The sequence below is a fragment of the Chamaea fasciata genome, unplaced genomic scaffold, assembly GCF_029207755.1.
Source record: "Chamaea fasciata isolate MVZ Bird 193981 ecotype frontalis unplaced genomic scaffold, bChaFas1.0.hap1 SCAF_9, whole genome shotgun sequence".
Lineage (NCBI taxonomy): Eukaryota > Metazoa > Chordata > Aves > Passeriformes > Sylviidae > Chamaea > Chamaea fasciata.
In genome coordinates this window covers 25088638-25104466 of record NW_027094094.1, presented here as the reverse complement: position 1 = coordinate 25104466, position 15829 = coordinate 25088638, and the positions used below count along the sequence as shown (strand labels likewise).

At 40.0% G+C, this 15829-nt stretch overlaps 1 protein-coding gene across 4 annotated transcripts in view; it reads right to left on the bottom strand.

Annotated features, from left to right (window-relative positions):
* TSPAN14 (tetraspanin 14) overlaps positions 1–15829 on the bottom strand; it is a 45918-nt gene that overhangs the window by 21348 nt on the left and 8741 nt on the right. For all 4 annotated transcript variants that reach the window (XM_066191554.1, XM_066191555.1, XM_066191556.1 and 1 more), the window contains exons 2-3: positions 9934–10031; positions 3013–3063 (exon numbers count right to left, since the gene is read on the bottom strand). In XM_066191554.1, the coding sequence (XP_066047651.1) occupies positions 3013–3063; positions 9934–10014 (132 nt within the window). In that variant the 5' untranslated portion in view covers positions 10015–10031. The remainder of the gene's footprint in view (positions 1–3012; positions 3064–9933; positions 10032–15829) is intronic.

Genomic DNA, 15829 nt, shown 5'->3' with positions numbered 1-15829 from the left:
GATGAAAAGGAAAAAAAATAATACTTGAACTGCAGAACTCAGAATTGCCTTGTAACAGCTGGTGACTAACAGCTGAAACAGTCTATTAGAAAATGCTTCTGGTTTGTAGATAATGTGTTAGCAGTCACACATTTTCATTCTTAAAAACTGTTACACCTGACAGCTAACTAACAAATTTGATCTACCTGGTACATTATGAGAGTCCCACCTAATCAAACCTTGACTCAGACCCCACAATCAAGAAACACATATCAAGATCAAAAGGGCTAATGCAGCATCCTTGTACAATCAACATGCTGTGAAGCCAAACACTGTGTGACCAGGATGCTGAAACATACATAACTATTGCCAGGCATCTCCTTCCCACACCCAAACTCAAAGCTTTTTGTTTTCAGACAATCTCACTTGCTCACGCAACACTTTGTGGAAGACAATTTCCTCTGATCAAAGCATGTTACAAATAGAAGTTGGCAGGAACTGGGCTTTATTATTCAACCTCAGATGTCACTGGTTCACAATCCTTTCTTCATGTTCACACTTAATGCTTACAACATGCTCTTTTAAAAAGAAGATTATGGGATTTTGCCTAAGAAAAGATGTTAAGTCAAAAATCCTGAAGGAAGGAAACAAGGGAATCAATTCAGAAAACTCTCATCCCACCACACCCATTCTGCTGGACACCCCTGCCTATGCACCTGCACCTGGTACAAACAGGCTGCCCTTTTCAACAGATTTCCTCAGGTGCACAGGAGTGCAGCCTGATACCTGCAGTCAGTGCAGTCAGACATTCTGTAACAAAGCTCACACTAAGTTTTTCTTTCAGTCACATGGAACAGTGATTTATTTCTCCATGCTCCTGAAGTCCCTCTAAGCAACAGTCTTGATTTGAAAACTGACTCTTCCCTCTCCATTTGTTATTAGCCATCAACTCGCTGGAACGAAGTTAGGCTGACTAGCCTCTAGCTTCCCAGATCTTCCTTTGTGTCCTCCTTGAAACCATTCTAACAACAAAACCTGTTTTCCTGATAAGAGGGCTCAGTGTTATTCACTTTGTTTCTACCAACACTTTACAATAATTCACTCATGGAGAATGGCTTTTGCAGTATCTTTTGTCTGACAGATACTGACTCCTAAAATTTTATGCAAGCTAACTTTTATATGACCGTTCAGAATAACTAAAGCCAGTTACAAAATCGTAAGGTTAGGCCAATTAGATACACCAGTTAGAGAGACTGGATCTTAATCAAATAATAGGAGTCAGGATGGTAACATTTTTCCATGTGGTATTTTCAACACTTCCCACAAACCAGCAGTCTCATTTCAATATGTTATCAGCCAAAAGAGAAGCACAGCATATATAGCCAGAGAAAAAGACTGCTGAGGAATTAATCTGCAGTGTAGTCCTAATGCACAAAGAAAAGAGACAAAATCAGAGAAATGGAGCTAATGTACTTTGTGTTGTGGTAAGAGACAGGATGTTCAGAACTCTTCCACCACCTGTAGTTTATCTTTGAGTTTACCACTGCAGCACAGTTTCTGCAAAGCTTTTCTTATTTCCCATCCTACTGTTCACCAAGATGTTTATCTGTAAAATACAAGCACTATCGGCTGAAGAATGGCACTCCTCTGAAAGACTGAAAACATAGCACAGAACAATTGACATAAAAAATAACAAACAGATATCATGAGCCATTCAGAAGCTAAAAACCACAGGAAAGGCTTTGAAGCATTTATTTGCAAGATAGCACAGAGAGCAGAAACAGCCCAGGCAAAGTTTAAAAAAAAAAATGACAGGAAGAGTTTGCTTTTGCCTTTTTTGTAACTTTAGTGTAACATAAAGCCAAGTTGGCAAATGGAGATATTAGTCTCCAACCACACAGATGCTATGTGCCGGTCTACAAAACAGAAGAATGAATATTAGAGAACACAAATTCAAGGTGAGTTTAACACCCCCCTTAAAGGGTTGAAAAGAAAATTCTTTTGTAACAACAAAATAGGAGGCAAATGCATTTGTGTGTCGAGATAGGTTGCTTACTATATAGCCATGACAGCACTAATCTAGTTATGAGAATGTGCACAAGCACACAGGGAGCAGAAGAAATGCCTCAGAATTAAAATCACCATAAAACTCACTTCCCAAAAGCAGAGGACATCTCAGAACTTCTCTGCATGTGGATAACTGCTGTGTGTAACCACTTCAATTAAGGAAAAGTGAACATATGATGGTAATTGAAGTCTTACTACTTAGTGGCACAACTGAACAGTGAGGGCACCTGCTTCCCACTCCTGATTGAGATGCAGATCAGTGAATCTAGTCACGGTCACTTCCTCCTACTGCTTGAATTCATTAAACCTTTCAGCCCCTCAATGCGGGGGACCATTCATTTCCACACCTGTATCACTCTGTTCCCTTGTAACAGGAGAACTCTGGGTATATGTGTGTAACTTCCTTCAGCTGAGGAAGTTTCTTAGCTACAAGAAACCTTTACTAAAAATAAGAGTTATTCAGCTATGTCATGTTCCCCAGTTTTGTTCCTCTACATGGAAATACAATCACTTAAGCATTCCATGGGGAATAAAGTGGACAATAAACAGATGGCCAACTGACTGAGAGCATCTTCCTGAAGTATTTCAAAGATGCACATTTAGATTTTGTGGTGCTTTTTTAAATATAAAGACAGCTCATACCACTCACAAATATTTGTTTGTAATAAAAGAAGGTGGGTAGACAAATACAGATTTCAGAAAGCATGCTTTTGAAAGAGAAATTGTTCACAAAGGCTAAATTCTCCCTTTCTTACAAGTTCATAAAAAAGCTCTGAATATCAAGGGCCACAGCTTAACTCCTGATCAGGGACAAGAAGATAATTCCAACTAAACTCAGTTTAGGTTATTTGAACATGCTCCTGAGCTCAGATGTGACATTTAACTTCTGCTGCTTCCTGAGGAAGTAGTTTTACTGGAGCAGGAGGGGACAGCCTCGGAAGTAAGACCAGTCATTTCTATCCTTACCTTTTCACTCCATGCCCACAGACCAGCTGCAAGGAAGGCCACTCCAGCTAGCTAAAATTAAAAAAGAAAAAAATTAATTAGATGCACTAATCAAGCACATTCTCAAAAAACTTAGCTAGTAGCACTATTGCTCAAATAAAACAAATACTGCCTGTACTTTGAGACAAGAGTAATGGGACCTTCCTCTCCATAAGTCAATCTCTAACAAAAATTATTTGAAAGGCATTCCACAACATTTACACATTTTTTAAAATACATTTTAAAAAGTATTTCAGTTTGATTCTTCATGATTACTCAAGAAGCACATAGCACTTAACAGACAAACCCACAGAGCAGCATGCCAGTGGGAGTTTATCCTGTCCCAAGGACTTGCTACAAAATGTCTGCCTACCCACTAATGAAGATGTCAGAATATTTAATGCATTTTGAGGTTATTTCCCATCTAGTCACTTAACAGTACACCAATATTATGGCTATGACAATAGCCATGCTTGCTCCTTGTAACTTCTCAGAGTCAAGGCTTTCTACATCAGCCTCTTCTCTGATTAGATACAGTTTGTCTTCTGAATCCTTACTTTGTTTAAGCCCATCTGAATCAAGCTGGATTAATGGGCCCTTTGCTCACTTTAAATAAGCAACAAATCTAACTTACAACAGACCCTACACTAATTCATATATTTGTATAATAAATACTTCTGAATTATGGTCACTCAAACAAAGCAAGAGCTCCTTGTCCTAATATTTTATTTCCTTTCTTCAATGCTTAGGCAACATCCAATTCCAATAATCAAACTAAAATAACCCAAGGGCAGCTCTTCCTCACCACTTAAAAAGCATTCAACCCTGTAAGGGGCCTTATGGCTCTCTGCAACTACCTGAAAGGAGGCTGTAGTGAGGTGGAGATCAGTCTTTTCTCCCACATAACAAGCACAAGAGGAAATGGCCTCAACTTGCACCAGGAGACATTTAAATTGGATATTAGGAAATACTTATTTCCTGAAAAGGTTATCAAGCATTGGAGCAAGTGGTTTAGACACCATTCCCAGACATATTTAAAGGATGCACAGACAAGGCACTTAGGGACATGGGCTATCTGGCAGTTTTGTCAATGGCTGAATTCAATCTTAAGACATCTTTTCCAGCCTAAATGATTTGATAATCCTGTAGAAAGGCTTGAAGTTGCCTCCCCAGTGCCAAGCATTACATGCACTGAAGAGTAAATCCCAACCACTGAAAAAACACTTTGAAAAAGGAATCCCTTTCTCTAGGAAGTGCAGCACCTTCCACAAGCTAAATGGGCATCACAGGCAATTTTCTACAGCACAGGCAAGAAGCAAGAATGGAAGCCTCTGACAGTCACACAAGAAAAGAGATGTGTGAGTGTAAAATACTGCTGGGCTCATGGGCTGCTTGCCCTAAGATCACTCAGGGCAAGTGAAGTTGTTCTGGGTTTATTCTGCTGGGCAGAGTGGAGTAAAGCAAAGCCAAAAAGGGCTGCAAGCATCATCCATCTTATTGTGTAAAAATTAGATTGTTACACACTTCTGTCCAGGCAGGAATTATTATATGCCATATTCTGGGTCTTAAAGATTGAGCAACCAAAATCACCACTGATAGATGGACAAAGCAGTGCTAAATAAATTCCCAGATGTTGCTTAATAAGCAATACCACAATGACTACTCACCTTGGACTCTGAAGCTAAGACCATCTAAAGTGATCATTTGGATCAAAACATAGCTTGAAAAAAACTATTAAAAACCACATCAATATAAACAGAATATTGACCCAGATCTTAACCCAGTGACCTTCAGATCAAAAAAAGCAGGGAAATTAGTCAGTAATCAAACTTGTATGTCACTAGGTTGCACAGTGCATGTGATTGATGCATCCTTCATCCTTTTCACTCCAAATGCTCCAGGAATGCTGGGAGACAGATGAAGACAGCTAGAAAAATTTGCAGTAATCAAGGTAAATTACACAGACAGCTAGATCTTTGGAAACTTTTTCTACAGAAAACAAGGTGGAAAAAAGTAATTGGCAAGACATATTCCACTCTCTGTATACAAATTAAGGGTACTAGAATACTAATATTGTGCTATTCGATTTGTAAATAAGGTGACCTCTTCAGATTCTCTGCCTTTCATTGTAATTACCTTCTTAATTAAATTGTAATGGATTTTTGATTAAGTAGATTTTTCACTAGCATGCATTATTCTCACCTTTGAACATGAGCTTTGCTCTCACGTTTTTATAAAATGTTCAGTTTCAATAAACTAATTATTTTTGCAAAGCTATTTCCATAAGCATCTATGCAAACTATCTACAAGTAAAATAGAGTTTTTCAGAAGAAAAATAAACCAAAGTGGATTAATCTAGATCTTAATTCAGCTAAGACAAGCAATTCATAATTTTCACTAGAAGCAACCAAACCAAATACCTTAAGTATCTTTAGCAAAAAAACAGTAAACTATGATGTACTTGCAGAAGAAACAAAGCCACCAGCTACTACATTGAAGGTGCAATTACCAAAACAACCAATTTGCAACTAAGTAAAATAGCAGCAAAATGAAAAATGAAATTAAATCCTTTTGCTTTGAAGACTATGGGCAAGATACTTTAAAGTACCTCACTGGAAACCACTGTAGAGCACACCATGGTGATCAAACTAACCCAGAAGTCTGTGTGACTGAGCATGCCCAGAGTTCTACAGGGAATTGGCCCCAGGAAAACACCCTCTCCAACACACTCCCACAAAGGCATCCAAGTGATGGCTACGAGGCAGACCAGATCCTGCCTAAACTAAAGGCCAAGTTTTAACCTTCTTCAGCTCACTGAACTAAATGGGTGAGTGAATGGGACAACAGGCAGCTGAGAAGAAGCAAGGAGAACCAGAAGTGCTCCCAGGGAGAAAGCAGGCTGGTGAGCTATTTCAAAAAAGCCCAGCATTTTGAAATTTGCCTTTTACCAGAATCGGAATGACATGTAAACAAGAACAACCTGGACTTCCCAATTGACTCCTGTGCTGGAGAGTCCTTTAAGCCATACACTGCATGAAAGGTTAGATGGAAACATATTCAAAGCAGCTCAATTGTGTCCCTTTAAACAGGAAACTGAAACACTACCAGCATTTGCTCATTTCCTGCTTTAGAACTGATAAATCAACTTTTTAAACATGTTGCATCAAACTGTAGGCTCTGCTCAGATGTACAATGCTGATGGCCAACTCAGTGACATTGTACCCAAATTACCACTTTTAGGCATTACTCATTTATCCATTCCCAATCACACTTTGAATTCTTAGGATTCCTGTGACTGTGCTGTCAGAATCACACTATCAAGTGGGAAACAGGGCTAATTTGTTTCTCAAATGTAGGCAGCAGCGAAGTTACTCTTGCACACAAACTGATTGTGAGCCAGTCTGTCCCTAGGTCTGATCAGCAGCAATAGGAAACACATGCAGGTTTTGTATACTCTTACAGAGAATACATTTCCCACTCCCTGGGTAATCCTATTTTACACTGCAGCTCTACCCATGCTAGAGCAATCAGCAGCCTGCAGCCCTTCCTTCCCATCCTTGTCTCTTCAGAGACTCTTCCCCTCACGGACAGGAAACCACCTGGTGCTACATTCTCTCCTCTTCCTGGCACAGCATTGCTGTTTCAGAAACTCCTGGAAAACAACATATGTAGCAGAGCCAAGAAAATCTCATGCTAACCTGGGTCTTCTCTTATTTTCCAAAGAGAGGAACTCAGAATTCTTTTCCAGAACTGAGAAGAATTTTTGCCCTTCATCACCATGTTCAGGGGAAAATGCCACATCTCCTACAGGATCAGTGACAAGTTCTGGTTTTGTCTCCAATAACCCTTAAGAATCACACACAACTACAGACCTTTAGAAGATAAATCCAGATAACAGTAGCTAAAAGCTGTTTTACCCTTTCCTCTCAATTCACTTGAGAGACAGCTCAAATGCAACCTAAAAGGCTTTGGTAGAGCACACAAGCAATCCTTCACTTCACTGAAACAGCCATGGCACAACTGAGGTGCAATTCTCAATCTACCCCCAAAAAAACCCTTCAACTGTAGGCAAAGCAGCAAGCACCAGAGCTTTCACAGAAAAGCTCACTCAATTTCAGAACAGAAAGGTGCCAAAATCAAGCTCTTCACTTGGCATTGTGGCAATCTTTAAAATGCACAGTGACAAATGAAGTTATTTGACAAAAAAAAGCTTTCAAGCACAAGAAGGTCCAGCCTTCTTATCTTGCTCTCTGCAGGGCTTTCTTCATGGCTGTACTGCCTTATCATTAACAAGAGTGTACTTGGACAAGCTAAGTCCCGTGAGCAGGCTTAAAAAGCAAGATGGAAACAAAGTAATCATATATCAAAGTCATCCCTAGGCAGAGCCTTCCTCCGGCCTCAATGCCCTTTCTTAAAAGAATAGGAAAGTGGTATTACAAGCCAGCAGTGCACAACCAAAACCCAGAACTTTCTATTTTCAAGTCACTCATCTAAAAAAAAAAAAAAACGACTTCCAAAGAATAAAGGTTTACAGATTTCTAAAGGGTGATTACACTGAGCTTGCCATTATTAGTCATATTTGCCCTCCGAGTTCAATATTTTGTTTCATCCCAATCTATGTGAACTGTATTTGAAGCATGACACAAACTGCAGCAACCACTCAGTGGAAAGTTTAAAAATTCTGGGAATTACTACATCCCCACATGCTTACAAGTTTATACAGTCAATATCTTTAGAGCTACAAAGGGAAAGTCAACATTTACCTTTAATAAGTATGACAGAAGAACAAATGCAACTATCTACATGCACATTACCTGGTTTGTGTATAAACTGTTCTGAGTTGAAACACAGGAGAGCTCTAACAGCTTATATGGGCAAAAGGCCCTCCAACATCTAGCTAAATCCATCCCTCGTCCATCTCTAGAGCAGCCACACTCACTAAAAAATGCTCACAAACAAGTTCCCAAAAACACCAAGGAAAGTAAATCAAAACTAACATTCCCTCCTCAAATGCTGCTTGTGAGTTATGGTTACATTTCCCCTACTAGTTCTGTAGTCCTTCAGTCCTTTCAAGGCAAACAGAAAATTTATTCTGTTTCACAAATGATAAATTTGCAGTCATCGCAGCCAGCAGGATTTCACAGCCTCCTGAAGCCTTGTGTCAGCTAAATGATTCATGGATTGCCTATAGGGGTGTCTACCTCCAACATTTACATAGCTTGCTCTACAACTAAAGGTGCCAAAAATCTTATCAAAAGAGCTGTAGCTGCACATCATTTACTAGGTCAGCCTGATAATGTCAACAGAAGCTTCAGACCCTTTTGTTGAGGAAGGTACCAAGACTGCAAGTACCACCTGTTCAGAAAGCTAATTCCTCCAGCCAACAGATCAGCTGAAACACACGTTGTATCATGAATTCTCCTCAATGTTTTGGCATCTCTAAGTTTTTCTTTAAAGAACAGAAAAATCTTTAGATCTTCATCATTCATGTCAAGAGAATACAGTTTTTAAAAAGTGAAAAAAAAATGTAATGACTGCAGAGAAGAAAAAAGATGCAAAATTGATTCCTGTGAAAAAACAGAGGCAAATTCTTGATAGTCTTCTCCTTACAGTGAAGACAAAAAAATTCAGTTTTTAAAAAGTTGTCAGAAACAGTCTGTCATAGACCCCACTTCATGAGACACTCAGTAGAAAAAAAACCAGAGGTCTAGAAGAATCCTAATATGTTCATGAACAAGAGTGTCAATTTCTCACATATCCCACCATGAACTGCCAAAGAGCATCCACACAGTTATGAAGTGACTGTTCTGCAATCCAGAACAGCTTGACAAGTGCCAATTCTCACTGTGACACACTCCATTACAAGTACATGGGAACTGTACAATACGGAAGAAAAGGAACTGCAGAGCTGGTGGCTTGTAAGCACAGTTTTTGACCTGATGAAGGCATCTTCAGTTGCAACACAGAAAATATCACCCCTTAAGGAACACTTGCACTATGCAATATTGTAGCAAATTAACCTTTAATGGAACAAAAGTTTCTATCCATCTTTTCTGCCCTGGTACCCACACAAGGATAACACCCCTGTGGCTTAATGCTACAGTATCATGTTAGAGCGTTGCACTAGTAAACAAAAAGTGGTGACAGTAGCAAAAAGTTCTGCGGTTTTCAGCAACTTTGCTGCTAGCACTGGACATGTCACTGTATCAGCACTTTTCCAGGACTATTCATGCCTTTCCATGACTGCAGTTCCTAGGACTTCAGGTGCAAACTCTTAATATTTGACCTGAAAGTTCCAAAAGGAATTATTGAGTTTATCTGAATTGCTTCCTCAGCTTCCCCTCACAGACAACACTTTCTAGTGCAACACTATACACTACCCTGTAAAGGGCCCTCTTTTCCAAGGCAGGTGCTTCATTAACCATCATACACATCTAAAACCACTCATTGTACCTTTTCATAATCCCAATTCTACACAAACATTATAGGCAGGTTAGTCCATAGTTAAGTATTTCAAGACTGTGTCAGGCAATTCAGCTGCCCACAGAACATGATATGTGCTGCCAGCTGTTGACCCATGTCTGAGGAAAGCTCCTTTCTTCTCTTCTGCATAGTGTATTTACAGCTACACCACCCAACAAAGACCAAAGATGATCTGAAAGGAAACATTAGAGGAGGATTCTTTTAACAGGGAAGCAATAATATGGATACTGAGTCCTCACACTTTCAATAATAATTTCTCATAGGGGATAAGCTTCTTCAACTACAAAACACCTGGGGCATGCAATCCATCAGTTTTCTGTCTTCAGGCAACTATTTCAGCCTGTTCTCTTGAACAGAGTAATGAAGTTAATAAAAATCAGATATGCCTAAACTATTTCAGCCTCTAAATTTTGTACTCACCCAGAAGACAATGTTGTAGCTGAAGAGCAAGTATTTGTACCAACAGCTGACTTCTGCATTAGAATATCGGTAATAGTGCATCTTCTATAGCACAGTGTCTGCACAAAAGAGAAGGAATGACAGGATTAGGTAAAGATTTCATGAGTAAAGGCTTTTTTCCCAGGTGTCTCTTGCACTTTTGAGAAAGGGAGTGCAGTAATCTGTACCAGATGCCATCCACAGGTATTTTCAAACTCAGTTCAATCTTCTACTAACCCCACATTTCCTCTCAGTATTTGTTGCTTTACAATCTTACCTTTAAGCACCCTAATGCTGTAACAGGGCTGGCACCCCCACTAAGGAACTCACTATAGAGTTAGCCTAGGAAGATCTACATCAGCAAGTTAACAGTCATCTGCCTTCTCACTCTTTCAAAACCATTTTTTTTCTGCAGATGGCTGTTTGGACATATCCACAAACCCTGTGGATTGCACATCCAGCAATCCAGCTAGCAGGACACCCAAAGTGGTTACCTGGAATCTCTCAGTGTCTATGGATTGCTAAACACAAAAGGTAGCTCTACCCACCTCTTCCGTATTTGTGTGTTCCTTTACCAGATCATCGCCCGTAAGAGGTTTTATTCTCAAGAACCAAGGTCCCACCATTTAAAACCCATCTGCACTGTGGAGTTTGGTTTGCTTCCTTACACACACACCAGGCAGAAAAGGTTTAACCACAACTCCCACTTCTGCAGAAATGCCATGCATAAGAAAAACAGAACAAGCTGTAAATTCAGAGTAGGAGTAAGCAATTGCACAGCCCTCACACTCTGGGCAGCTGAGTGTTGCCTAAAACAGACGAGAAGCATTTCAATCCTCCACTTCCTTGAGGTAACTGTCAGTGAAAGGTTTGCAAAGGCAAGGAAACAAGAAAACAGAATTTTCAAACACCTCCTAACTAGGAAAATGTACTGTGCCACCCTGGTCATTCACAGACAGCATGTAAAAACCAAGCCAATCCAGTCAAGTCTGAAATGAATGAAAAGGGCAAGTGAACTGCACCACATCCACAGCTATGAGAAGGTACACTAGGTTTTTTGGGGTTGTTTGGTTTTGGGGTTTTTTGCTAGAAAGGAATCTGCACCTGAGCATGAAAAACATTCCCACTTATAGAAGAAACAAAAGTTAACTTTGACAATCCCATCCAATACAGACTAGAGTGTGAATTAATACTTGAGCTTGGTATTTCTATAGTTCAGATGTTAATTTCCATATAATTTTAACCAAGCACTGAAGACAAGCTTTCTTCCTGCACTTTATAAATTCTACTGTGCACAGTCCATTTATAGCAAAAAACATTTAGCTTTTGTCAAAGCAAAGGTAATTGTACTTTATGGCAGTACAGGCAGTGACAGGAAAGGACCGTCCTACACGTGGTCCAGTCATACCACATAAAATGAGTTTTGTAATTTACTTACTGACTTTTGCAACCCATCCAATGTTACAGACAAAATTTAGGAACCTTTACAACTGTTATGAATCATAGCAAAGAACTCTTGCTAAAGCACCATTCCTCTACTTATCTAAGTCCACTACTGAGTGAATATAAGAGAAGGAACAAAGTTTGGTTTTCCCAACTTAATTTCACTTTCTAGCTCCAAACAGCAATTTGTATTTTAACAATCAATATGCATACACTTGTCCAAGTCAGTCAGTCTGATGTGCCTGGGCAAGAGAGGAAAGAGAACAGAATCCCACTAATCTGAGCAGAGTCCAAGGCTCCATCTGCATGAGTGTAATCCCATTTTACAGCAGTACACTGGCTGCCAGTGCAAATATATTCTCAAGACGCAGACACACTGAGGTCTCCATCACTGTTCTGCCTCCTCCCTGTGAAAATCAAGAACCTGGTAAAAGGCAGGAGCAGCAACTGCAAAATGCACATAAGGAGCATTGCTTCTCGTGCTGCTACATCTACAAAAGAGAAGGCAGCAGGTTGCACTTAGCTAGCACATCATTAAATTTCACAAAAATGAGGTTCTGCTAGACAAAGAGGCTTAAAATATAACCTGAGGCAAAAAGGCAAGCACATCATTTCAGGACCTGATGTACAAATGTCATTTGAAGACTTTCTTTTTGTTAGGTTACCCTCCCTGGCATTGGACTTAAATTCAACTGTTCAGCCCCAGCTTCACTGAAACAGGAATAAGAGCATTAAAAATATCCTTATTGATAAGTACAACTCCCCACCTACCTCACTGTTTTGACCTCCAGCTTGCAAGACTTCTCCCCACTTCATGCAACTGCTAAGATGCCTCAGTCAATATCAATCACAGTACTTGGGCAGAAGGAAAAGGCAAAATACTTTTTTCAACATACACACTTCTAAATGCACAGAAGTGTTGGGGGAAGGGGGTATATTACCAGTACTAGCAAGAAACTGTCCTGCAACAGCACACAGCTCCTCAGGCAGATATTACCTTCCAAACACCTGCCTATCTTAAGAGCTGATTTGGCTTGCTCTGTGCTCAGAATTCTTTTGGTGGTTCCTGACAGACCACTGTACACTTTATGGCTGGAATGGGAGTAGCATAATAAATCTGAAGTGCAGGTATGTGATTTTTTCCCCCCAACACTACAAACAAATGAAGCAGTCCACTCAAGACTACCCAGCCAGCTTCCCCTTGTTTATACTAAAAGCAGTCATGTTTCCTAACACAGAAGGCATCTGTTACCAGTCTAGAAATCTGCTATGTCAGTAATTCATTTCGCTCACAGCACAGGCTGCATAGCTATGGTTAGGCAATACTAAAAACCCTTGGAAGATTAAAGCAGTACGTGGGCAGCACAGACTAAAAACGTTCTCCACTGTGTTTCAGACAAAGCAAGTCACGTTGTGTCAGCTGACAGTTATCACCCACTCACAGCAACAGGAATTTCTAAAAATTAAATACAGAACACTGCTGCTTTGGTAGAATATAATTTTGTCCTGGTGTTTACAGCTTTAGTGAGAGGGGAAAATGTAGTCATTCATCAAGAGGCTACTGCCATTTCCAAAGCTTTTCAACACCCACCATTCCACTCTTCCCTTCAAAATGCTACTGCAGTGATATTCCTAATATATTTTCCTAATTCTCATAAAACAGCTGATGTGATCCATAACTAATCTAATGTAATTATGCAGAGAAATCCTCACAGATAAGATGTTAAGTCTAGAACGACTGAAACAAAGTAAGTTTCCAGACTTAGGTCCAAAATTTCTTTTAATCCTCCGGAGACATTTACTTTACTAAGCAGACCTAAGTCACACTGAAGTTCCAATTCAGCCAATACTGCCACCATATAGAGAGTCTTGATCCCCTTCCCTGCTCCTCCTAAAACCCACAGCCATTATTCAACCCACTCAGTGGAGCAAACAGCCACAGAGCAAACCTCCAGCAAATCTTCAGATCAATCCTGTAATCTTGTACCACACACCAAGAAGTAAACAGTTTTAAGCCTTCCAATCTGCCTTTCCACAGCTCGAACAAATGCCAGTGTGGCAGGAGAACAAGGATGGGACAGCGAAAGCAGTGGTAGCTTCAGTGTGCCCACGGAAACACAGCACCCCTAGTGCCAGCCTATACCAGCAGCACACCTGAAGCCAGCATGCCGAAACAGACAAAGCTGGGGGAACAGGCACAACAGAGGCAAGAAGAAAAGAAAAAAATTAATTTGCCAAGCTGCTGGCTCCTCCACCACTGTTCATCAATACAAAGCATTACATCTATACGAAGCTGGTGAAGCAAATGGACAAAGAATATGATGAGGAGGAAGAATTTTCAAAATACTGTACTTTGGCCTACGACTTGTTTTGATATTACTCAATTCCACTCCATCCAGACCAAATCTGTATCAAAAAGCATCGGTTCATTCAAGACATGGTGTCATTAAAAACAATTGTCATTCTTTGGTCAATCATTAGGGGGTTTTGTGAAGGTAGAAGGCAGCCTAATCCCTAACCAGGCAAAAGTCAGAGATATTCTTAGGACTTTCTGTAAATGGAACAACTGAGAAGCACCTATAGTCTGCTCTTTCCAGATCCTAGAGAGAAGCTGACCACCAAAGGGGTCCTAATGTTCAGAACAGTATCTGGGTGCCAGCCATCAAATCTTCATGTGAAGGGGCTGAGCTGGTACAGCAAAAAAGCAAGATAAACTGACAGGATTTGATGCTCTTACAGGCTAATCTGCTCCTGGAAATAGACAGTAGTCCTGCTGATGACTCAGGAACTCCAAGCAAACGTGTAATTTTGCAATTTTGTCTCCAAGGAACTCAAACTAGGGCCTCAAAAAGAACAGAGAACCATCTCTTAAGAATACAAGTACATTATTGAGTCCTGCTGCAGTTCAGATGAGCAGAGAAATATTTGCTGATTCTTAGAAGAAACCTGAGGATTAATCAATAAAAGGGTATTTTTTAACCTGAAAGATAGATATCTTTAATAGGTTATCCCTTTCTCACCAGAAAAATGGCAAGGAACAAATTTCAGAACTCAATGGAAAACACGGCCAAAGCCACACAGGATTCTCAAGACATCATCTTTAGAGACCCTTACTCTGTACTGTGCTGAAGACTCAGAGAATATTTCAAGCAGAAGTTGCTTCACCGTAAGCACTGAAAACCCATCTCTCAGAGAAGAACAAATCCCCAACCTATTGGGAAGGGTTTCATGTTTCAGTGGCATGGGTTTACTCTGTTTCTGCATCCCAAACCACAACTTACGAAAACTTGTCAGAAACACACACCAGTGTTTCCAAGCCCCAAACAAGGAAGCAGTAATTCAAAAGAGTTCCACTCCAGGTCTCTATACCTCACACTCGTCACGCTGCACTTTTGGCCAACTACTTCTGTGTGGATGAGTTGCATCCAAAACACCATGTAAGTGCTCAGAACTCGGAGTAACACTCACAAAGTGGACACTCCACATTTCTGGGAATAAGCTACAACATCATCAAGACCCTCTTCTGAATTCCACACTTGACTAACATCACCAATCCTTTGGCACAAAGACTGCACAACTGTAACTAAAGGAGCTATTCAAGCTGTGATTTGTGGAATATTTTCAGCTCCATTTGATTTTTTTAAACTAACAGAACTACACTAAAAACTTGTAAAAGGCAAGCAGAATTCAGTACTGCTCCCACAGCAATTCAAAAGCTGTAACAGAGAACAACAACAGTTCTACCAATTACTTTTCACTGTTCTTCATACGGGAGCTACAAAAGATACAGTTGGCTGGCCTTGCTTCCATGTGAAGTATTTATTCCTACCCAGCAAAAAAATCCCAACTATTAATATTAAAAAAAAAAAAAAATCCACAAACCAAAAGAAGTTCCAAAGATTCCATATTTTCATTTATACAAACTGGTCAGAATGCCAGTCAATGACACTGTACAATGGAAGTCTTTACAGTGTGAATTCAAACTACGAAGATTTTTAGTTACTGACACAATTCAATTATGCACAGAATTTTAGTACGTTTATGCTAGTTCTGCCCCACTGACCTCAGGTTCATTGAAGTAGTAACTGAACAGATAAGGCAGTTTCTGCTTCAACATACAGAGGTGTTTGACAAAGGTATCAACAAAAAGGCAGCGATCACTTCCCTAGCTCAAAGAAAATCCGCTCAAAGTAGCTGACTGCAAACATGGCATATACTCCACATTCTGACTTAAAGCACGACATGGTACAGGAAACAGAGAGAAAATGAAATGTTACATGTAAACATCATCTAAAAGTCAGTCAGTTTTCCAAGGAGAACACAGTATAAGAGAGGCAGATCCTTTTGTAAAATATCCATCTCTTTACTCTCCATCTCTTCACTAGCATTTAAGAAATACAGAGAAGAGCACGAGCACAGGATGTAGGGTCTTCAC